The sequence below is a fragment of the Echeneis naucrates genome, chromosome 12 (assembly GCF_900963305.1).
Source record: "Echeneis naucrates chromosome 12, fEcheNa1.1, whole genome shotgun sequence".
Classification (NCBI taxonomy): domain Eukaryota; kingdom Metazoa; phylum Chordata; class Actinopteri; order Carangiformes; family Echeneidae; genus Echeneis; species Echeneis naucrates.
Genome location: NC_042522.1, coordinates 18,289,403 through 18,314,216, shown reverse-complemented (window position 1 = coordinate 18,314,216; position 24,814 = coordinate 18,289,403). Strand labels below are relative to the sequence as shown.

Genomic DNA, 24,814 nt, shown 5'->3' with positions numbered 1-24,814 from the left:
TTACAAATTATTTGAATAATAAAATTATATGTTAACCCATTGAAATGTGTTTTTATGCGAAGAATAGAAAAATAAATCATATTTCTTTATTGGTGGCTCACCCACTTCCTCGGAAATAAACAATAATCTCACATGGCTGGCAAACATGGCTGCAGCTGGGAACGTATGAAATTTATCATTTGTAAACCAAGCTAATAAACTAAACATTATTTACTGTTTTATGTTCATATGGTATTCACATGCCTTTGTAAAAACAACAAAACGGGGGTGATTATCTTGTTTTAACGATAAACACAATTGTGCCAAAATGAGCAACATTTACATTCAAGAGCCTCCAACAAACGGAAAGGTGAGCGCAAATTATTCTTTTACACATTTCTTTTTAAGCAAACGTCCTCGATATCTGTGTTAAAAATGAAATTTATAACATTTACTACGTTTGGCTTGCACGTCAACTACCTAAACGTAATTATGTGTGTGGCAGCTAACGTGTCAGATGGGTCAGATTCAGTGATAATTGCCTTGTAGGTCGGAGGTAATGGGAAAATGTGCTTATTATTGTCTATCTAAAAGTCCCATTGTATGATCTGCTCCTCTCAGGTCCTGCTGAAGACTTCAGCAGGTGAAATTGACATTGAGTTGTGGTCCAAAGAGGCTCCTAAAGCATCCAGGAACTTTGTTCAGCTGTGCATGGAAGGTAAAAATTTCACTGCCGCTCAAATAACTCAATTTGTTTTCCTACACCGAAATCAGTCACCTCAACCAGAGGTCATCTTTTTACACTTCTACAGATAGATTCCAAAAAATGTGCAGAGAAATTTCTTCTAACGTGCTTCTTAGTAAAAGGACACTTTTTATAAAATGAGCAGTCTGAAAAGATTTTCTATTCTGCTCCTCTGTCCTCCAGGTTACTATGATGGCACAATATTCCACAGAGTGGTGCATGATTTTATTATTCAAGGTGGAGATCCCACTGGAACAGGCGAAGGCGGAGAGTCCATCTATGGACGGCCATTCAAGGTCAGATTATTTCTTCACTCAGAGTCGTAACTTTGATTCGCTCTTGTGATTGATTGAGAGTGTTGATTAATCAGCTCTTTTACACTGAAAAAAACACCCTTTACCTTTTTTTTTTTTTTTTACTTTCAGGATGAATTTCACTCGAGATTGCGCTTCATTCGAAGAGGCTTGGTTGCCATGGCAAATGCTGGGCCACATGACAACGGCAGTCAGTTTTTCTTCACCCTGGGACGTGCAGATGAGCTCAACAATAAACACACTATCTTCGGCAAGGTCAATCTAAAGAACAGTGTTGATTTAAATACATGATTACTGTGTGTGAAACATGTATCTATTGCATCTTTGAACAATTTTGGAAGGTTGTTGTTGAAAGCTGACCATCAGTTGCCTTTTTTTTTTTTGTAACAATCCATTGCAGGTCACAGGAGACACTGTTTACAACATGCTCAGATTAGCAGAAGTCGCATGTGACAGCAACGAAAGACCTCTTAATCCCCACAAAATCAGAATCGCTGAGGTATTTTCTTGTTCCTCCTCCTATTTTTCTTCTTGACAAATTTTTCCTTTCTACTGTTTGCGTTTAAAACACTGATGTAAAAAAAAAAAAAAAAAAAAACTACTTTGGTACCATCCAGGTGCTTCATAATCCTTTTGATGACATTATACCTCGAGAAACAAGGAAATCCAAAAAGGAAAAAGACAAAGAGGAGGCAAAGAAATCACAATCAAAAGCCACAAAGTGAGCCCTTACACCTCTGTAATAAACTATAACTAAATCTTTATAATGTGCAGTTTTTGTGTAACTTTCTCTGTTGTTTCCTCAGTGCCTGAAAACTGTTTTAATTTTTTTGTAGGAATTTTAGTCTGTTGTCATTTGGAGAGGAAGCTGAGGAGGAAGAGGAGATGGTGAATCAAGTCAGTCAGGTACTTGGTTACAAACCTCTACAGTTAAAACACATGATACAGTCAGACATTATCGGAGTAACATCATTGCTCAGTAGGTCCAAAGAAAGTGATTGGTTTGGAAAATGCAGTATTTCCTGGCCAAACCCTATAAAGACTTGGCATTCTATAGTGTATTTATACTTATTTAACGTTAAACTGTTTGTGTCACTTTTTTTGTATGAACAACTTTATTGAACTTTCGAGAAGAGAAGGCTCTGCTATAACAAACAGGCAGTTTATCTCCGTGCCATCCGTGTAAAATAAAAAAAAGAAAAAGAAAATTACTTGCTCACAATTGTTTGTGTCTGCTCAGACATTTAAAGGAAAAAGCAAAAGCAGCCATGACCTTCTGAAAGATGATCCAAGACTGAGCTCTGTTCCAGCAGTTGATAAGTATGAACAATGATATATGAATGAATGATAATACCAACCCTGATTTGTCCATTTTAAACATTAACACAGTTTCCTTGTACTTCAAAAGGAAGAAAAAGAAAGGCACATCTGGAGCTACAGCTGAGGTAAGTTGGACATCAACAATGAAGAATCTCCTTCACTTCCAGAGTCAGTTTCGTCTGAGCGCGAGTTTCACTTTGTTCTTCCAGACAGATGACGACAAGGTCGATGGTGATGCTGAAGACAATACAGATGCAGATGAAGAGTATGACTCGGATAAAAACGAGAAGATGAGAGAGCTCATCAGTAAAAAGCTGAAGAAAGACAAGGACACAGAGCCCAGCGAGGACGAGCGAGGGAAGAAGACCAGTCGCAGGTTTGTTTCTCTGTCTCTCCGTGGCTGCACATAGAAATTTATATAATATAATAATTTATTCTGCATCTAGAATTTTCAGCTTTTTGTTGTACTTGTAATGCAGCCCAACAACCTGGTGGGGGAGATGTTACTCTGTGTGACACAGATAAGATGTAAAGAAGAATTCTTATGTTGAATTACAAAAACAAGATGAGAAGAGACCATCCAGACTTTATTTTTATGACCAGCAGAGTATTTTGTAATTGACCAACAGTCCACAACCTCCAAAACGATCAATTTTAACATCACATCCGAGAAGGAAAAACACAAATCCTCACATTAGAGCATCTGGAACCAGACAATATTTGGTGTTTTTTGTTTGAAAATGGGGGGAAAAAAAGTTAATGATAAACAGTTGGTTTTCTCTAAATGGGTACTTTTCTGAACCAATAATTTCGCTCTTGATTGATTTAATGTTGAAGTTTCAGAGCAACTAGAGCAGCTTCAGAGATGAAAATGATTCACACAATGATCAGACGCCACAGAAGGTCTAGACTCAGTATAAACAATCATTAACATGTATTAATTACGGCCTCTCTGCAGCAGTAAATCCTCCCACAACAGCCATATTGTGTCTGTTGGTTTCTTTGATGAGGTCGCGGTTGGACATGTCGCCGCAGTCTGACATACAAATTGATTTGAATGTTACTCTTTGAAATCTAAATTGCCTTTTACAAAGATTCAAACTGTAAAATTGTGAGATTCAGCCAAATTCCTTAAAGCCTTCAAAGAAATTAGTTTAGATAAGTTGGTGAATGAACATTTAGAGAAGAAATATGTATTTTTCCAGCCTCTGTTTGCATGACAGTAATTAAAATGCTTTTTAATTACTGTCACTGACATTTTAACCTTCAAGTTAAAGATAAGTCCTTAAAACTAGGACAATAACAATCATCTAAATTGTTGGTAAATAAACTGATTATTTTTAGGCTCAATCAATTACTTTACTTTTTAAAATATCTGAAACAAATGATCAACAGCACTTTCACTCTGACAAGAGTTTTAATGACTAAAGATATTTGAATTATGAGAGTGTGATTTCATGTGTTTGACGCTGTTGGCGTCTCTGCGTCTAGTTCCTGTTTACATAAAGAATTTCAAGAAAGCTGGTAATTTTATATGCTAATTAATGTCTTTACATGCACTGTTGTATGGAGGATATTGGTGAACAGCAGGTGGCGCTAATTTTCCAATATGACACCATAAATTTGCTTCTTTGCAGAAGACGACGCAGCTAAAAGAGCGTCAAATGATGGAGCAGGGGACTTTATTTACATCACGATTCAGCCATTTTTCCGTCTTCAAACTTTAACTGTGACACCTTAAGACCCAAATTATTTTTATGTCCATTTGAAATGTTGCTGAAAACAGGTGTATGTAAACTCACCTAATACCTCCAGCTCTGCTCCTACACACACACACACACACACACACATCTCACTCGTAGCTGACTGGACCAACATCAGTGGATCTGCTATTTGAAAAAGGAATGTTGGCACTCGAGGTAAATTACTTACTGTGCTGAAGTAGAAGCAAACAGTGCCTCTGTCTGAGGCGGCAGTGTGAGTGAAATGAAGGTGAGAGTGGAAGGCGATGGTGTGTGTGATACAACACTCGTATGAAAATGACCCGAGGAGAACGGAGCGAGTGATTTATCTTTCATCTCCCTTTGATGCTGCGTGTTGGCCAGTTATCTCTCCTCCATATCCTCTTAACAGGTAGCCCTTTGCACACATAATCAACATACCCTTCTCTCATTAGTGCTAATGGGATAAAGAGCAGAGCTCAACTGTGTGTGTGTGTGTGTGTGTCCTGACTGACAGCCAGCTCAATGCAGGCAGACTGTAGTATATTAAACTGAAGCGCAGATTGTTTTGCTACAAGAACGGTAACCCAACACAGTGGTTTGTCTTGGCAGGGAATCAAAGAGCAGGCTGGTAGGTACAGTGTTAGTCCGGGGGGACAAAGGGGGCATTGTTGCAGGGTGAGCTCTGCTCTCCCACCGTTGCTTTGCTTTAGGCTCTCAGCGCTCTGTGCACAAGCAGGAACACCGACTGGTATCTAGTCACCTGGGAAAAAAAAAAAGACAGAGAGAGGGACTGTTAAAAGCAGCCACTTTTCTCAGCTAAGTCTGATTAACTTTACTAATGCAGGGCTTTTGTTGTGCGATTCCTCCCCCACTCAGACGTACAGTGTGTAATGTGTGTGAAGGACAGTGCTTTAGTGTCTGCAGTGTACTCAGGCCTCAGTCAGGGGGAAAAGCTACAGTGCTGACTGTATCCTTCTTCTCAAAGTCAAGGCTGCTGAGACAACCTTGAAATTAGGAGTCTCCTTGAAACCAAAATAGTTTTTACATCAGGTCAAAACTATCTTATGTTGCTATCCAGCAGCCAGATGATATTCCACTGCAATATTCCATGATTGCAAAATGTTTGGACTTGTTCACATTCACGAGCAAGTTGCCAAACAGTGGAACTGAGAAAATTTGAAGACTTTAGAGATCAGTCACAAGTCGATCGGAACAGATCGTCTTAACGCTGAGTTTGTCTCGGCCTACCGTGATGTTTGATGTTGTTGGTAATTCTGGTTAAGCTTTTACGCTCACAGTTTGACACTTCTTTTATGTTGCTATTGATCAAATCTGGTTTTGCTATGTTTGAAGTAGGCCCCTTTAGGGGGGCTTGCTTTATAAGAGACAGCACTGAATGAAGTCCCAAAAGCAGTGTATGTGGTAGTCGCCACTTTTGTTAAACCCGACGGGGAATGACTCGGGATGCAAAACGCTTCCATATGGCCGTGGGACACAGAGAGAGCTGCTTCTGCCAGCACGGCCTGGCTCCCTCTGCTGTCTCTGGTAATCGTTCCTGCAGGCTGAAGACAATGGCAGAACTGCTCCTCCTGTTATCACATACCTATAAACGGTGTATACAGTCTATGGCAGCCGACTTTAACATCTCAGGTGGAACGATTTTAAAAGAGTTGTTAAAAACCAAGTTTCTGCCACGATTATCACGTCATCCCCTGATTAAATAAGAAAATAAATGTTTGTGTTTATTAGGTTCACTTAAACAGACCAGTACGGCAGATCTGCCACAAATACTTAAACAGGAAGATGTGATAATTCAAATACACGTTAATAATTTGACATCATATAATTAGAATCATATGGTCACTATATTAAATATATAATAGCAATAGCATGGAGTTTGATAAGCTGCGTCGTTACTGTGATCACATAAGATATTTTGTTGCGGTCAAACAAGAGTATGTCTTCAGTAGAGCTGCAACCAACAATTCTTTACTTACCTGTTAAAGGGATAGCTGGTTTCTGAAAGAACAGTTAAGCTGATAAAAGGCCTCAGAAGATGTCTCCAGATGTGTTATGTTGATTGAATGGTCAGTTTACAGTTAGACAACGCAGAGAAAAGCAGCAAATCTTCACACCAGAGAAGCTGTGAGCAGATAAGGCTTGCAAATTTATTGATGATTGAACTAGTTTCTACCTAACTCATATAAATCGGCCAATCCGTCAAATTACACATTGCAGTTGTAGTCCCTTAATGGAAAGCTTTCTCTCAGCCTCGTGGACAAGAGTTACTAAATGTGGGACATCAGACACTAATTATCCTGACCAAGTGGCCGCTTCCCTGATGCTGTCTCACCGTGTATTAATTGGCTGCACCTGTCTCTTATCATCGGTCACAACCCAATGCGTTCTCAGGCAAAGGTTGCAAAGATCAAGAAAACATTCAGAGCCGTCTTTGTGTAGAAAACTACTTGAGATAATCCAGTTCTTGGCAGTGGGATTGTGTATGTTTTGGAACCTTCAGGTTTACACATCTTTAGCCCACTGTAGCATGTCTACCCCATATGGGGTATTCGCTTGCTGGAAAGACTTCCAGACTGCAATGCATGTCTAGGATGTGAGGGTTGAAAGTGAATAAAAAAAGCAGCAGAACACTTGGACGACGATCAAAGTCAACTGTGGACAATCTGCATGTTTGCTCTCAAACACGCAAAACTATTTACAAGGGATTGAAAATCTAAAATTGGATTTAACAGCTATACAGCACAGATACACTTTCCACGATTCATTAGTTTTACACCTCCACTAATTAGACAGAAAGGACAAAGGAGGTAGCTGTTAATTGCGAGGCAGATGGACCAGTCTGAAAGAGGAACCTTGGTCTGCTGCGTGGGTAATGTGTTGGTCTAGATCGCTCTGCAAAGTCATGCAAATTCCTGTGTTGAGGTTGGATTCCTCCACTCCAGCTCACAGTTCTCCTTGGCTTCTGACCAAGCCATGGAGTGCCCCCTGAGGGGAGCTCACACAGCCATCTTGTTATTCTAGCACATTCATCCACATCACTTGCTCAGCCGTTAGACGGGTTTGAGTCCAGTGTAGCAGGGGCAGGCTGCTGCTGCCATCCTTGAAGTGTCCTTACTCTAGGCAGGATGTGTTAGGTTTACTGTTAAATGTACGTTTTACACCTCACCATCTGATATGCACTTATACTTAAACAGACAACGGTCAGATTTCATCTGTAGTGGCATTTCTTAAAGTCTGGAAAATGAGAATGGAGAGAAATCCAAAAAAGGCAAGCACTCCTGCCTGCATGTGCATTTTGGAGAAAGGCTGAATTTCTGATGAACCATACAGTCATCACTGTACTATTTTTAAGGATGTTGAATTCCTGCGTCAGCCTCAGACTCCTGCCAGACACTAGAGTATTAAATGCAAGGTTCTGAATCATGAAAGACTTCTTGGTCCTCTGCCAATCACTTCATATGCTTTCTTTATGAAAAGTTAATCATCCACAGCTCTCCGGCTTTCACCCCCCCCCCCCCCCTTTTTTTTTTTTTTTTAACTTACTGAAAGAGTGACAGTAGCTGGCAGACCCCAGGTAGACCTGGACCACAGGGACTGGTAGGGATCACAAAAAGGATTCACTTCACTCTGTTTATCTGGCAACTGATGATAACAGCTGAGTGGCTTCATGTTTGTTTAAATGACCAGCAGAGTCTCCCGTCTTTCTGGCAGATGGAGAGTCCATGGATGGATGCGTAGATGGGTGGATGTGTCTTCTCTTTGGCTTTTAGAGGGAAAAGGGGCAGATAGTGAGTAACAGACACAGGGTGTACTCCATGAACCTGAACTTCTTCCATTCTTCCTGTCATGTTTTACCTGTACTGAATACTATTTTCATCAATGAACCTGAATTTTGAATGTTTACTGCAGCTATTCTTTAATTCATTCCTTCTTTAGTAACTATTAGCTGAATAGCAGTGATTAAGGAAGAGAAGGTCACGCCAATTATTTATTTAAATAGGAACATACTGCCGAAGATAGCAGTCTCTATTTTAAACAGAAATGCCCCTCCACTGTAAATATGATAATTAACAATGGTATTAAACTTTTATTATCTTGAACTTTTTAAAGCAAAGTTAGAAAAAGATTAACGTGGTTGAATCAGAACTAAAACATTTCAGGCTAGTAAAAACTTGAAATAATGCAGAATTAAAGCGGAATTAGTGACCACACCACACATTAATTTAGGTTTTCTTCAAACTGTTTTTATTTTTATACATGTGCAATACTGAAGAAACAGAGTTCAGCAGTGCTTAATAGTGTGACAAATAATGGAAATATCCAGTTGGTTGAGTTCAGTCGCTACACAAGTTACTCCAGGCAGTCATGTGTAAATATTTATCAACAACAAATTTCTACACAAGAATTACTGCAGCCTGTTTTGAATTAGTGATGTCTTCACTAAGTAAACATCCAAGTTATAACGAGACAAAGTCTGAACTTTCCAAGAGCTTCTGGTCAAAAACGTTGGAACAGCTTGGTGCTATGTTAAAATAAAACTCATCCCCTGTTAGAGTTTGTTGAGATTTTCCATATGATTCTTTTCCTGAGTGACTATCAGAGATATGTGGCTGATATGTTGGCCAATATTAATATTAAAAATCCAATATCCAGACTCTTGAAAAACGCCAGAAAAATGTGAATCCTCCACTCTAGTCAGATAATAATTTGTAGTGTTGTGATCTGAGGGTCTTGAGAGGAATTTGCTGAGCCCCAAGGTGTGTCTTAACAGGTGTTGTTAGGGCTTTTCCTGCCCTTTCTGGCCTCTTTCCCTTCGTTGGCAGTAGCGTTGTGGAGCCGATTGTTTGGCTGTTGCCTTGGATACATATCTTGTTTTCTGAATGGCAGCGTGTCAAGGCAGGCAGAAAATAATCACTCAGTCCAAAGTGTTCCTCGCTGCAGAATATATGTATATATAACCTCACCTCCTGGAGAAGAGGCTGGACTGTGTTCAAATAAGAGCCCCGAGCCATATTTGAGTCATTGCTAATTTTAAAACACACCGCAGGCCCTCTCCACTAAACGCAACATAATCACTGAGAATGAACAATAGCAAACCGTAGGAAACCCTTTACCTGCTGCCTTGACCCGATTCCAGCTGACCCTTTCAAGAGCACTTAGATATACTGTCTTTAAATATACTCCACATTATAAATTCCTCCCTAGGATCTGGCATTTTCCCAGAACCTCTTTCAGACCACAACTCAAAATAACTAACTTGGACTTTCTAGTTATCACCCAAACTCAAATCTTCCTTTGCTGAATAAGGATTTACAGATGCAGGTGTTAAAAATAATAATTAAAAAACATGGGATCGGATTAGGATGAAATAACATCCTAAGCGCCATGTTCAACGCTGCTAACTACGCCCTTTCATTTACCTGTCTGGGCTCTTTTGGACGTTTCTAAACTGTTTTAGATGATAAATTACTAGAAGGAGAATCAGGGAGGTATCGAGGCCCTCGCCGGTGCCCTGCGATCTTCTCTGGTCTAAGTCTACATTCTGCCGTTGGTTCCATAATCCATCTCTATGGTGCGAATGTTCCCATCCATGTGGATGACACACAGGTGTTTGTGTCTGTGAAGACAAATAACCCAAATACTCCGTCCAATCAAACTCTCTGTCCGTCAGCCTTTTAGGAGCGAGAACTTCCGAAAGCTAAATGAAGACAAGACTGCGACTAACTTCTAGGCTGTCCAGATTGTATCTCGAAAGGATTTTAACCTGATTACATTTACAGCTGGTATTAATATGTAGCTGCCCATGTCCACGTTGAGATCTGATTGATAGACTGTGTCCCTGACCACCCCTGGAGATGATTTGGATAGATTGAATCACAATCTCTCAGTTCGTCCCGGTTGCATTTATACCTCCACTTTCTTGTGGTCATGCACCATCCGAGTGCAATCCGATCACTCAAAACAAATTTTAACACTCGTTCTAAATGGGTCATGAGATTCCCCTTGTTGGCCTCAAAAAAACAGAAGGAACCTGTTCTGGCTAAACTGGGACATCTGGCCTCACAGATGCAACCACAAGTAAGGCAAGTCAGTATCATTTTAGATTCTGATCTCAATTGTGCAGCTCCCCTTTGAGGAAAACTGCCTTTCATCATTTGCACGATATAGAAAAAGGTAACTCTTCCACAGCGCAAGATGGTGAAACACATGTTCCTGCTTTTGTTTGCTTGTCATCTTTGACCACTGTTAACACTCACCATTGCAAAACTACAGGCTGTCCATAACACTGCTGCCAGGGTTTTTTAAATAAGAGATCATATAACTCCTGTTAATGCAACCTCCACTGGCTCCCTGTATATTTTAAACCAAAGTTCAAAGTTCCTCTCTTATTTTTTAAAGAGCTAAATGTCCTTGTCTCCTCTTATATCACGGACTTCCTATCGCTTTGTGATCCTCCACAAACACTAAGATCCTCTACAGCTGCTCTTTTAACTGTTCTCAAGGTTGCCACAAAAACCTTCAGGGATGCTGCTTTTAGCCACTACGCCCCCAAAATATGGAAAACTTGGCCTTTAAATATTAGACTCACTGACTCAGTGGACAGTTTTAAACAACAACTCATACCATATCCTTTTAAGTTGCAGCTGTCTGTTTTAATCTTTCAAGGGAAACTGTCTTTTGCCTTTTTTCTTTTTTTTTTCAGCTGATTAACTCATTCATACATTCGAGTTTACCAGTTTTCACCTCCTTCGTGTGATACTGAGTGCCAGTTTGTGGTCTTTGAATCCATACATTCTTTTGCCCACCTCTGGTTTGTCACATCTGACTCACATTAACATACTGTATGTAAAATGTGTCTCAGAAAAGAGGTTTGTTGTCATTGCTTCTAGACAGAGCCGAGCAGGAGACTTCCTCACGCGGGCCAAGTCTGACCTTGCCAACCAGTTTTGCTCTTGGCAACTCAGTCTGGATTCAGCTGCAACATTTTTTCTTCAGGAAAGCAGAGGACTAACAACTGCATGTCTGACTGATTCCTCATGTGTATCCTCGGGAGCAGCGGGGAAACTAACGAGGAAGAGACATGACATCAAGTCAGCCACAGCTGTTAATATTTGTAAAGGCACTTACAGTTAAAATATCACTCAGTTTGATGCCTCCATGCTTCGCTGTAGACGTTGTCGGAGAGTTAAACAAAGATAACGTGACTGTTGGAGAGCTGCAAACACAAGAGTGAAAGTTCCAGATAAGAGGAAAGAAATGGATATAAATGAATGTCAGTCCAGAGCAGCAGATGTAAGAAACAAAGGCAGCCATTGTTTGGTCTGGAGATGCCTCACATGTTTCTAGGCCAGGGGCCCAGACTGTGCAGCTTACCTGTGCTTTGTGGCTTTCGTAAGAGAATGGGACAAAAACAGAGCTGTCAGGCAGTACAAAAATATTATCATTTCCTAACATAACATACAGTATCTGCTCCGCAAATGGCTGTAGTCTCAATCATGTGAAAGGGAACAATAATCAGCACGGCTGGCCCCGTTTCAGATGTCCAGCATTTAGCCTCGCAGGAGCTGCGCTGCGGGCCACCTGCCAAAAGGGATACTACCTTGAAGGAAGCAAAGATGTGCCCTAGCCTGCCCCTGTCATCCAGTTAAAGGTTTTATAAGGGTTTCTGGATAGAAGAAGTGCCTGTAGTATTTAATGTAGTGCCACTTGGTGGGAGGAAGCATAAAGTTTTTCATTACTTCTGCCACTAATAGCAGTTGTCAGTTGTATATTTCTTGTATCATACGACATTTATATAGTTAACTGCACACAATTACCTGCAATAATATCCAGTGGCTTCCATCCAAAGAGCCGTACTCTGCTCTCGCAGAGGCGCGGACACGAGTCTCATGACTGGGACTCAAGTGTTGAGTCTGATGATCTGATGTGACCAGTTGAGACTGTTCTGACCTCAATACAAATAAATCAAGACAATCAAGAAAAAATGTACAGGCAGTACATTTTTGTAGGCTGTGTAAGGACTAGCACTTAAAACACGACGTATTGGAGTTGACTTGGGACTTGGTGCTGACCTGGAGGCCCGGATGTGTTGGTCTTGACTCCTGACCAGGTCTGTCTTGTCTTTTTATTGTTCTGGGACTTGACTTTGGACTTGAAACTTTGCATTAGCGTTGTCTATGCTGACCTGGAACACAGGTGTGCAACTCTTGGCCTTGATATATGAATGTGTTGACTATGCCTTGACTTTAACCTGGATTTGGGGCTAAATGGTCCTGGTTCAGCCTTGATCATGGGCTTTGTGGTCTGAATTTGAGACATGGTGGTCTTGACTTTCACTTGATTTGAGCCTTGTTTGATTCGGGCCCTGATTGTGGATTTAATGTACTTAATTTGGGGCTTACTGGTCTTTGATCTAAGAATTTATACATTTTCTAAAACTGTATCTTTGGCTCACCTCTGTGCTAATTTACAAAGAATTTAAAATGCTTTGTTTCCAAGAAACTGAACTTAATTATGTCACACTTAAATGGTTCACACAAGAGTTCATATGATTTAAACTCTGTAATTATGTAATTGTGCAAATTGTGTTTTATTTGCATTTTCCCACAAATACGTATTTAAAAGTTATTTGCAGCAGCGTCAAGTGTGAAAGAGGTGCACCGAAATAATTATATGAATTACCAATACTGAGTGAAAGCATTTTAATAGGTTAGAAATTACTGAGTCATTTCCCTTTTTCTAACACTGGATTGACAATTACTCATCTCCAAACTAGAAACACATTGACGTCTGTTCGGTCTCAAACATTTCTTCTAGGGCTTTCCAAGAGTCTTATTATTTTATAAAGGCTCGATCAGATTTACTGGACTAACAAAATTTTAATGCACATTCTTCGTTCTGACACATGCAGAGTATTTTACATGTGTTTTATATGGCCACGTAATTGACTGTGAACATTAAATTTTGAGAAGAATAACATTTTAGATCAATTAATGGTTGTTTGTTAAAACCAGCAGCATTCGGGGAATTGGTGTTTTATGTTTTTAAATGATGTATGTGCTTTTTTTTTTTCCCCCTTACAGCAGGAGCCAGAGGAGCCAAAAGTCAGCTTTAAATATTCACTGTGCATTCGTCACGTCTGACTTTTTGTCTGCGAACCTGTTTTCTGTCATCGCGCTTGTCTCGTTACAGGTGTAATTCTTTATATATGTTGCGTTTAAGCGCTTAAACCTTATTTCTCCACACGCAGTGATGAATTGCGGAAAGAGGCACGGCAGCTGAAGAAGGAACTGCAGGCCATAAAGCAAAGGAAAGAAGAGAGTGCAAAACCTGCAGTAGACGACGTGAAGGAGGGTATGTGATCGGCCTTTATTCCCCTGCATTCACTGATTCATGCGTATTGCTGTCACCAATTACACAGTGAATTTACTGCTGTTTTGATAACATACTTTATAAGTCTCTTACCACAGATAGATTCTTCATAGTGATGTTTGGAAAGGATTTTTTTTTCTCTGCGCAGCTTTAAGTGTGAACAAAGTCTCTAAGAAGGTGGTCTGTGCTACATTCCCTGCTAATGGACACTTAAGACAGACAACCCTCTGATTTTGTCAATTAGTTGCAGACGTCTATCCCCCCCCCCCACACACCCCTCCAAGGGTCTGCATTTTTGTGTTACAGCTTGGGGAAAATTGCATGGGTAGAAATTGTTGACTGGCCGCCATAGTTGCACATCAAACCCTTTGTGTGTTTGTTAGTTCTCAGCCTTGGCCGGTGTGATTCTGTAAAAATCTGCGCCCACATCTCACCGCACTGCACTCTGTCATGATGCCGTCAATCTCTGGGTTTTTTTCCTGATGCTGAAACACATTTTTGAAAATTACACAAAACCGCTTAGGCGCAGAAGTTAGCTTGAGGTTGTGTATGTAGTGTTGTGCAACAAAACACAATAGTGTGCAGGCAGGAAGGCGTGGGGGGTCTGCAGGGACTGACCTAACTGTGGGATTACCACCAGCCAAAATGTACTGGAGACCATGATGGGATTTTGTTGCTCAAACATGGTTTTTGTCTCCACAAACACTGATGGTTTTATGTTTTGAGCACAGACGCTGATCCCACTCAGGACTTGCTGCTGATTGGTTCAAGATTTTAGTGGCGATTTGAGGTGAAAGCACTAAACACAATCATGACATTGTGATTTAATACTAAGATTAACCAAGATTCTGTTGCTGCGTCTGACTCATTGTGTTGCCTTTAGTGATATCTGCATAACGTTAATCTGTTTCTACAAACATCCTCAGCCTTCTCTAAAGAGATCCAGTTATAAACTCCAGTGTTGAGGTAGCAACAGCCCCACATTGTTGCACTGAGTGGCAGCTAGCCTAAGCTGCTCCATTATCTTCCAAGGTATTTAGACTCTGCCAGAGAGCCTTTGTTTTGTGCTTCTGCTGCAGCCCAGCCAGAGGCAACAGTCCCTTTAAACAGTTCCTCATTACATTTCTGTGTTGGAAGCAAACGTTAATTCCATTAGATGTAATTCTTAGATGTCATGGGCCAATGGCCGCGGCAGGGGAGACGGATGTCTTCTCAGTCACTATAAATCTCGAGGCTCAGCTCGGCCAACAGAAGAAACACAGTAGCGACAGCTCGTTTTATCTCGTCCCGCTGTAGAAGGTGCACAGACACATTAAGGATCACATTGACACCGTCGTCATTCGGCGCTTATATCATCCTCCTGGTTTGGCTGTGACCTCTCTGTGAAGGTCAACCTCAGGTCTCGTTTTCCTCACATGCCTCTTTAATTGATCAGTGGAGGTTCAGAAGTGGTTGGTTTGCAGCAGAGAGGTTTGAAGTTTAAGAATTCAGCAAGTGTTTATCTCTAAAATGTCAGAAAAATATTAATTTTGAGACCCTGTAGAGTTCTGCGACTGTCAAAGGTAGGTCAGTTCATCAAACATCAATTCCATTCAGCACTTTATCAATTCATCCTACCAAATAATGGCTTTAGAGATTCAATACAAGAGCCCTAAAGCGTCAGATAATATTTATCTAAAAGGACATAAATAAAAAGTGCATTGCTGTACTGAACAACACCAGTTTAGAAGCACATCATGTTTTCAAAACCGTCGGCCGTATTCGTACCCCAAATAAAAAGATTATAGTTCTTTTTCAACTTCGACCTTTTTGATTACAGTCATAATCTCTAGTCTTTAAATTTTACAAGCAAAAAGTCAGATGGACTAAAAGAGATGCTGGACCAAAGGCACAGAGGCGCTAACACGGTAGAAATTGACAATTTAAATACAAAAAAAAAAAAAAGGAATGTAAGTCCTCTAATAGTAATAATAATCCATTTTGTGAGGAAAACTCTTTGAAGCTGCAGCCACAAGTCTGAACCAACTCTGACGTTGCAGTTACATGTGAATCCTAAAAGGCTTTGCACAAGAAGACTTTGAGCTTTTAACCAATGGATAATTTGTCAAGGCTGTGTAACCGCCGAGTCCGCTACCGACCAAAACACAGCTAATGTGGCTCTACCAAGGCCGAAGGCTCCCACAGCTCAGATGGTGTACCTCAAAAAGCTAAATTAACTTCCCCCAATATAAAACGTATGCATATAGTCGAAGCATTAATGTGTGGCACTCATTTCACATAAGTATCTCTAATCCATTAGATTTACAGTTAAATGGTTAAGACTGCAGCTACTGATGCTAATGTCTGACCTTTCTATGAAAGCAGTGATGTGGCAGCACAAGACCACCAGTCCACAAATGAAACTGCTGGATTAGCATCGGATTACTACTTAATCAGGGAGTTTACCTGTTTTTAAACAATTAATAATAGATTACCAGTTCATTATGGGGGCAATTTTAAAGCAAACATTTAGCTTGTGTGATGTTTTTATGCAATTGAAAGTTAAATATTTTTTACCGAGAGGCAATAAAACACTTGAAAATGTCACCTCAAGCTCTAGAAAATACCTTTTTAGCTGTTTTCTAACTTTTTATGGATCAGTTATTCTCGAAAATAATACAGCATTGATCAAAATTGAAAGGAGTTGTAACTTTTCAGGCAATAGGTAAAATGAACGTAGAAGACAAAGCAAACAATTGGGATTTTTTCTGCTGTGGTCTGATTTATTATATTTTTTCTAGTGTTATAATATAAATTATATGTTTAGTCCTTCTCGGTCTCCGTGTGGCTGGTATGCACATGACGCTGTACTCAATTTGGGAGTGGGACCTGAATTTTTCTTTTCTGAACTGACCATCAGCTCAAGCGCACAGTTTATTTTTTATTAATTCTTTTTTTTTTTTTTTTTTTCATCACTTCACTTTTCATCACATAAATTGCAGCATGTTCCTGCAGTCTGGTTTTCTCTTTCTTGGCATGACCGCTGGCTACCAGAGCCAAAAATAAGAGGGCCATTCTGAAACCACTGTCCATTCAATACCCACCCTAAATTATGGGGCAACAGTCTTTAACCCATTTAGGTATTATACAGGTTATGCCTGTGTGCTCTGGATGTTTTATTACAGTGGTGTCAGTCATGTTGGTTTAGAAGAAATGTTGCAGCATGGTGCTATTTGAAACGCCAATTACCTGTGATTAAGTTCAGCATGTTATTTTGTCTAGTCAATGTACCATTTGACAGCTTTTGACCGGGTTAGTTATTTTCACTGGACACTTATGAAATATTTTCTTACGTAAACAGTCTCCTCTGCTTCATAACTGAAGATGGATAGTCGCTGTTGACCGCGAAGAACCAACTGACGGCATTTTTAGATGCGTTTTTGATTGATGATCAGGCCGCACTGCTCCTTTGACTTTTGCGTAGAGGCTGCTGATTGTACAAGGAACCTTTTGTCCCGCGGAGGAGGCGTCCGTCGTCCGTTACTGCAACAACATCAGCCGCTTGATTTGTAGCCCTGCTGAGCCCAGGTGACTGGAGAGGGCAGGAACATAGTTAGAAAGGCCATCAGACCCAAAGATAGTGGTTAGTGACAACAGCTGGAGAAGCTGATGTGTGATCCTCGTGTAGGACCTCAGGGCGTCATCAGTCAGTATCCAGCATGTCACAGGCTGCAGCGGGGGGGGGGGGGATCACTTGTTGGGCTCATAAATCAAGAAAGGAAGAAAAATAAAGGTTTGCCCCACGAGCAGCAGAGCAGACTTCCGCGATGACACCGAGTGGGGAAAATGAGGCGCTTAGATTTCCAGGACTGTGTTTTTTCAGTATTTCTATTCGCAGCCCAAGAAGCTCAGAGAAACAAGAATAATTGCATATTTTTCTGAAATGACAGGCGGCCCGAACGTTTCGTGGAGCTCGAGCTCCGCGTTGTTCAGTTATTTTTCCCCAAGAAAGAACTTTTTCTCCTCAACATGGGAGTGTAATTTGGATATTATTGAATTTATCTCCACTGAAGAACATTTAGCTTCTCTAACAGTGAAAAAGATGTTACCCGGTCACCTTACTATGTTATTTACTTGAAGACAGAGTCAGGCTAATTTTTCCTGCCTCTCAGGCAAATATACAAGTGGTTTCTTTCTCATAATCTAACACTCAACAAGAAGCAAATAGATATATTTCCGAAAGTGTCAAAGTCATCCTTAAATATTTAACTGTTCTGTTTGACTGAGAGCAACATAAGGATGACTTAGTCAAAAGCAAAAAAACTAAATAGGATCTGCAAATTTACTTTGTATATTTAGAATAAATTCTGTATTGTTTGTAATTTGGCTGGTTTTTCTAGCAGATTTTCTTCCTTTTAAAATTATGTTAATGAGAATGTTTTATAGTTGTAGAGTCGTCGTTGCTGCAGACTGAACCCTCCTGTTATGAGCTCCTGCTTCGGTGTTTTCTCTGTTACATCATTTATTTTGCGTGGCTGAGTGCGTCAGAGCATCCAGTCAAGTGTCGGTGACGCTGTCTCAGGAGGCCGGCGGCGCGTGTGACATCACGTTCTGTTGTGGAAAAATGGCGCTCCGGCAGCCAGCAGACTGTGCTCACCGTCTGCGCCGCTCTGTGACTTCACCCGCCGAGCGTCTAAAGCGAGGACAGATTTACAGAAGCACATTAACTGCATGAGACACCGATGTCAGGACGCTGATTGACTCTGTGTTCAGCCATGATGAGAGACTGTTTCAGGACGGTTCGGTGGAAAATAACTCCCGACACAACCTTCAGCGTGACTGTGACTTCACTCTCTCTCAGCTCATGCCTCTGTATTTATACCACCAGCTTTTGGCCCGTAAAAAACGTCATTAGCAATTAATTCTGCTGATTACTTTCTCAATTAATTTAAAGATGGACTGAGAAAACAAACGATTTGAGACTCTGGAAGTGTGCTTTTGTGTTTCAGGTGACATCTGGTCAGACCAATAGTTTAAATATCAAGCAAAGTCTTTCTATTTTTAAGTTATCGTATTATTTAAGTAGACATTTCCCCCCGTGAGCTGAACTTGGCGGCGGTGGGAAGTAAAAACTTCCTTTGAAGAGACAGAAAGCTTTTTCTTCAGAGAAAAATGACACGAAACAGAGAAAAGCAGGAAAAGCTGGACTCAGCGAAAGGTTGTAGATGAAGTCTGCTCAGATCAGCCGACCTATTAATCAAAGTGTTGTTGCAGCTCCACTTTTCATATCAGACACAATCCACAAGTCTGTCAGTCTCAAGCAATATCCCGGTTTACGGCTAATATTTCGTTAACAGCATAAAGTTTAGTAACGCTCAGTGCTGCTGAATAAAGTGCACATATGCTGGTGTGTCTGCTGACGATTAGAGCGGTCTTTCCTTCCCCGGGAGCGATGGGTTACATAAGGTTTGGGTAAAAGGTAGCGGCTGTAATGTAGGTCATCTCTGAGTAAGATAAAGTGATAGGTTAGTAGGTTGGGGCTTTAGGCCACTTCATCTTCGTGGAGGTTGGCAGCAGTATGGATTCACGCAGAGCCTGCCGATCCGAGATGAGAAGGCTGCCCTTGTGCCGCCTCGTCTCGATTATCATGTTCTCAGATCATGTATGGCAGCGACTGTCACAGCTTGACAAGCTTCACTTCCTTTTATCTTTTCTCTCTGATCATGTTTTGCCGAAGAAACCAAAGAACACGTGAAGCTGTGGCATTTTTGGGGGAGCAGAAAGATTTCATCCATGCTGATATTTTAGTTTCCTGTGAAAAGCTTTCATTTGATAGGTAACAAAAACTGAGTATAAAATGAAACATACTGTTGTTTTATGCAAGTGGAAGTTGTACATAATCGTATTCTTCTTATTCTGATATCTATTCTTTGCTGTTACATTTCCTCTCTTGAGGGAGCAGCTAATCTAATCTCCCATTTGGGAGCATTGAAGTATTGATTCTGATTCTAAAGCGTGGCCTGGCATCAGTCGATGAGCCAGGATTTAGAAGAAGTAAATAAAGATGTGTCTTTGGTCTCTGCCGCAGATAAGAAGCCAACCAGTGAGGCGGTGGCCGAGTACCTGGAGGGAAGGAAGAAGTACGAAGAGCTCAGGAAGCAAAAAGTGAAGAAAGGCTCGACCAGAGAAGAACAGGTAAAAGAGCTCAGATAGAAATCTTCTCGTCGAGGACTTGGTCGTAGTTACTCATTCACTGTGTGTCCACTGCAGACACTGGCCCTCCTCAATCGCTTCAAGTCTAAGCTGTCGACGGCCATCACTGCCGAGGTTCCAGAGGACGACGTGGAGGAGCTGGCAGAGGACGACGACAGCGGATGGTCAGTGAACAAAAATGTCTTTTTCCGTTTATCCTCGTCTGAGGCCACACTACACTTAGCTTGGTGTTCCTAATAAAGTGACAACAGAGAGCATGTTACAAAGAGCTGAATTATGGGAAGTTTAGGATCCGCTCTCAACTATTGTAGAAGTTTAGCATTTCCTACTTTCTCTGAAATTATTGGAATTTCATACGACCTAAATTGCCACCACATTTTTCATCCGCTCCCGAAGGACGAAGTGAGCAGCTAATAAAATAATTCATACATTAGCAGCAGCCTGTGAGCTCACCAGAGTCCCGGCTGCTCCCGGAGAGTTCAAGAAGCACTTTGGCAATCACATTGTTTTATGGACGGAGAACTGCAAGCATGACAAGTTGGCACGAAAAGCCCTTTTTCAGCGGCCTGTGCTGGTTTACGTTGTGTTATTATATTGACACACAGGTCTGTGAGAGATTGTGAGAGAAACCTTTTTTTTTTTTTCCTGGTTATGAGCAGCGCAGATGAGACCGCGAACTGGTCGGAGCCGACCTCTGTGAGCTCCAGATCTCGTCCCGGGTTCTGATAAATGTGTGTGAAAGTTCAAGTTGTGCGCATGTGCTGTGTGTGTGTGTGTGTCAAGTTGGGATTTCGACCCGCAGCCACCAGATTGGCCATCAGGAAATCAGCCCTGACGCTGTGTTTTCCTCTCATATTCTGTTTTTCACCAAAGATCTCAACGTCTAACTGCACGGAGCGAGGGTTTGAAATGAATACCATGTGTTTGAATTTGAGCAAACTGTCTGTGTGTGTGAGAGATTTTAGAATAACAAAATCTGTAGTTGCTATTAGTCTGCAGAAGCCCCCTTGAAGTGTAAGTCTGTGTGTGTGTGTGTGTGTGGGGGCCCTAATGAATTTGAGAGAAGCCTTGGCTTGTGTTTGGAGCCTCCCCCGGCCGTAGACACCTCACCGTTCCCTCCCCCGCCAGGTATGGTGAGGAGGGAGGGAACGGGGCAGTAGCATAGCAGTCCTAGAAAAACACCAGTGGGAAGTCTGTGCCACTCGAGGAGCGCTGCGAACAGAATGTGGGTTACAACAGGTCAGACATTAGAAGTCAAGTCTGGGCCAGAGGAGGTAAACTATTCCATCTGTGTCTGTGTCTCCCTCCTCCTCCTCCTCCTCCTCCTGGCCTCTGCTAACACACTCTGAACGCAAAGAGCTCGCCGTCGCGCTCGCCATGCGTCCTGTAAGCACTGTAATCTCCACCCGCTGCTTCAGTAGAAACTTTTTTTTTCTCTCTTTTCTTTTAAATGAATAAAGAGCGGCTTCCGCAGCTCATAGTTTTGATAAGGCCAGGCCCAATCGCCGAGTTTCCACATCACGTCTCGGAGCCGTGTGACTCCGCGACTGCGCGGCCGGCCAACTGTCATCACTGAGACTGCTAGACAAATTATCAGAGGCGGCCCGCTCGCTCAGCGGGACTCCTCAGGGTCTGCCAGAGTCTAGCCGTGACATTCTAGATGAGCTGTCACAACTCCTGCCGATTTCAAATGAACACAGAGCTCACACACACACACACACACACACAGATATATAACACATATTATACACAGCAGACAAGGCGTCAAACACATATTTCTTCATTCAGTACATGCAGTTTCCAACATGCATGCTCCGCTCACCTAAATGCAGTAAGACTATAAATGAATCCTCATAATCCCAATAATCATCTTTATTTATCAGTCAGTCTAAATCGATAATCATCCTGGTGGCCGAAAGCTCGAAGATGCCAGCAGATTACGTTTTATAGAATAACAGTGAATGACGCTGAAAAGGGACAGTGGTTGTTCGGCAGTGAAGGAAAAAGAGGGAGCTTGAGGGAGAAGCTCATCCTCTCTCGGCTCCACGCAGCTGTCTGACGTGGGCTGGATTGTTGGATTGTTGGTTTCGGAAAGTCACAGAGGTGGACAGGAACTGAAGGAGTAGACAAACTGACATTTTTCACGTGATGATGGCGCTAAATCCAAAAAACCAGCTCCAGCTCCTCCTGTCGGTCTGTGAACATCCGTCCAGCAGGTCTCAGAACTATAAACCACAATCTTAAGGTGGCACTGGAAGGAAATTCATCCAATCAACAAAGACATTAGTCTTTAATCATCCGGGAACGTGACCGCCGGTACAAATTTCCATGGTATTCCATCACATGCTTGTTAAAGTATTTGAGTCTGGAGCACAGCGGTGGACGGACGGACGGACGGACGGACGGACGGACGGACGGACGGACAGACAGACAGACTTACAGACTTACTTACTGACTTACTGACTTACTGACTTACTAACTTACTTACTTACTGACTGACTGACTCACTAACTCACTAACTCACTCACTAACTACCTAACTAACTAACTACGCTGCCATCGGGGCCAAATGTTTTCCTGTCCACAACACAATCCAACATCTTTCTGTTTATTCTGACTCTTGGTTTTTTTCACTCAGCCTTGGACATAGGAGACGTAGCCTGTAGTGTGGCTTTAAAAAAAAAAAAAAAAAAAAGATCATTGCAATTGATTGTTGTTTAGATTTGCAGAGAGCAAATCCTGTGTTTTATCTGTGAAGCGGCTGACACTGATATCTCCTGTGAGGAATGTCATGATTCTTTAATCTCTCTTTGGGGGAACAGCAAGTGACTGGGGAAATGAAAGACACATGACCGTCTGCTTTTTTTTTTTTTTTTAAACTGCTAAGACGGCTCAAAAATATGAGTCTAATACTCCAGTTTTCATTTTCAGCGAGAGAAATCGTTCATACGCTGTACGCCACAGTTTTTAATAAGGTATACCCCCCCAACCAGACTCACAGTCGGGTCTTCAACATTTCATCTGGCTTGCTCTGCGTCTTTAAATTCCAACAGGGCTTAAAAACGGAGTTCCAAACACTTTGTGTGGCCTAGGATTAACATGGCTGTATATTGGCTTCCCGCTGACAGCAATACAGAATATTTTTGGAAATATTTGGGTCTTAGTCCAGAGGTCAGAGTTCACCTAGACACAGCTGTGTCTAGTTTCTTGGGTTTTTTTTGCCTTTTTGGGACCTGCAAGTTTTTTTGTTTTGGTTTAATCTCACTGAAATTAGCCGCTCTGTTTTAGCCACGTTAGCTGCTCATTGCTACCTAATAAAACTTTACATCTGGGGACAACCTGAGAGCCAAAAGTGCCTTTTTAAGGTAATATTACAAATGGTCATGCTGGTGGAGACCAAAAACAGAGATAAAAGGAGTGTGGCTCCTGTTTCCCAGCAACCTTGACAACACATAGCCCTTTTCAACAAAAGATTTAAGGCCTTTGCTTCATACTGTTAGTTCAAACGCATCATGTACGAGTCTAAGTACAACTTAAAAGTGTTGGCCTTTATTGCTGCAATATTGTTTTCATTACCAGCGCACAATTTATCTTGGATCCAGTTAAATCCAGCCAACTTTGGCACCATCTGTCTTCACATGCAGCCTCCAAAGGACACAGTAATGATATGACTGAATGCTAATGCTTCTCCAAGGCTAAACTAGCAGCTATTTGCTATATAAGCCATAACAACTTCACTAGATGACGTCAGATATTCAGTCTACATGTTGTTCCTCTGATCTAAAAGGGGAAACAACATGAATGCTTTCAGCAGTTTTCGACCATTTCTTTCCATTAGCATTATGAATATTTTACAGACAGTACAAGTCCCTTTGACATCAGCTTTTGTTTCTAACGTCCAGGTGCCTGCAGAGGTCACCGCTTGGACTGATGTCCAACCAACATTACAGCCTTATTCCATTCACAGGATGCAGACACATGAATGTATTACACAGCCAGCAATTAAGGAAAATGGCTCCTCCGGTGTAACTTTTTTAAATGGTGATATTACCGTGATCTGATTGGACGTAAACAGAGACCAGGCAGTCCAGATAAAAGTTCTTCAGAGCGGTGATTTAGTGGAAGCACTGCTGCGACTCTATGAACTCTCTCCACCCCTCTCTCCATCTGATTTAGGATGGGCCATGTTCTGCAGTTTGATGAGCAAACCAGAAAAGTCAAGGATGCCAACATGCAGGACGAGGACACGTTCGAGATCTACGACCCGCGCAACCCCGTCAATAAACGGAGGCGAGAGGAGAGCAAAAAGATCATGAAGGAGAAGAAGGCCAAGAGGTGAGGTCACGGGGTCGGAGGTCAGCTCCTGCCTGAGCCACGTGATTGAGGAACCGGTTATTCAGCATCCTGCCTGTCCGCTTTTCCACCACTTCAAAACGCCGTTTTTCTTGAGCGGTCTCCTGCCTCGAACATCTGGATTGAGGAAACTGACCTGAGCACATACCATCCCTGTAATCTGTGATGGAAAGGCTTCTTCTCCTGGAACAGCTGCACCCAGACGCCGCTCAGTTCCCCATCGGGATGAAGACAGCGCTCGCAGTAAGCGGTTAACGTTGTGATTTTTATTCTGCGTCATGTTATTCCTTCTTTTTTTTTTTTTTTATTGCTGTTATTTCCTCCCTTTTTGTTGTCTGAAGCTTAAATGTCAACGTTAGATTTTGCAAGAGAATAAATTACATTTGTTAACGAGATGAAATGATTTGACTCTTATTTTTATTTTAAATAACAGAGTGACCACATTATGAGGCACACCTGTACAATCTAATGCAATGCAGGTTACATATTCACAGGGCGTTTGGTGATGCTGTCAGAACTGTACAAACTGAAAGTCATGAGATTGATGCCGGTCGCACTGGTAGCATTTTCCTAAATTTCCCTCAGGATCAATAGCATTTCTTTTTATTTACTTATTTTATGTGACGCTGATAATGTGGGTGAAGGAGCCCACAACATTCTAACCAACATCTGATTTAATAATCAACCAGCTTGAAAAGAAAAGGAAAGTGGGTGAACTCTGATTCGAATGAACGAGCGTTTCACAATATCTTCAAACTGTTTTGGATTTCTCTTCGGACTAAGAAAGCAAATAAG

The 24,814-nt window shown here is 41.6% G+C and overlaps 1 protein-coding gene across 1 annotated transcript; it reads left to right on the top strand.

Moving 5' to 3' along the window:
• The first annotated feature begins 146 nt into the window (after positions 1-146).
• On the top strand, positions 147-24,414 carry cwc27 (CWC27 spliceosome associated cyclophilin). Its single transcript, XM_029515035.1, has 14 exons — positions 147-349; positions 601-697; positions 908-1,020; positions 1,150-1,293; positions 1,439-1,537; positions 1,656-1,759; positions 1,875-1,944; positions 2,279-2,358; positions 2,447-2,483; positions 2,568-2,734; positions 13,354-13,457; positions 19,543-19,649; positions 19,725-19,831; positions 23,843-24,414. The coding sequence occupies exons 1-14, from the start codon at positions 308-310 to the stop codon at positions 24,003-24,005; spliced, it is 1,434 nt and encodes a 477-aa protein (XP_029370895.1). The 5' UTR covers positions 147-307; the 3' UTR covers positions 24,006-24,414.
• Positions 24,415-24,814: the final 400 nt, after the last annotated feature.

Excerpts from the sequence above, each read along its gene's own strand:
- cwc27 (XM_029515035.1), top strand. The coding sequence starts at position 308 with ATGAGCAACATTTACATTCAAGAGCCTCCAACAAACGGAAAG. Across the intron at positions 698-907 it reads TGTTCAGCTGTGCATGGAAG|GTTACTATGATGGCACAATA; the intron begins GTAAAAATTTCA and ends TCTGTCCTCCAG. Across the intron at positions 2,359-2,446 it reads TCTGTTCCAGCAGTTGATAA|GAAGAAAAAGAAAGGCACAT; the intron begins GTATGAACAATG and ends GTACTTCAAAAG.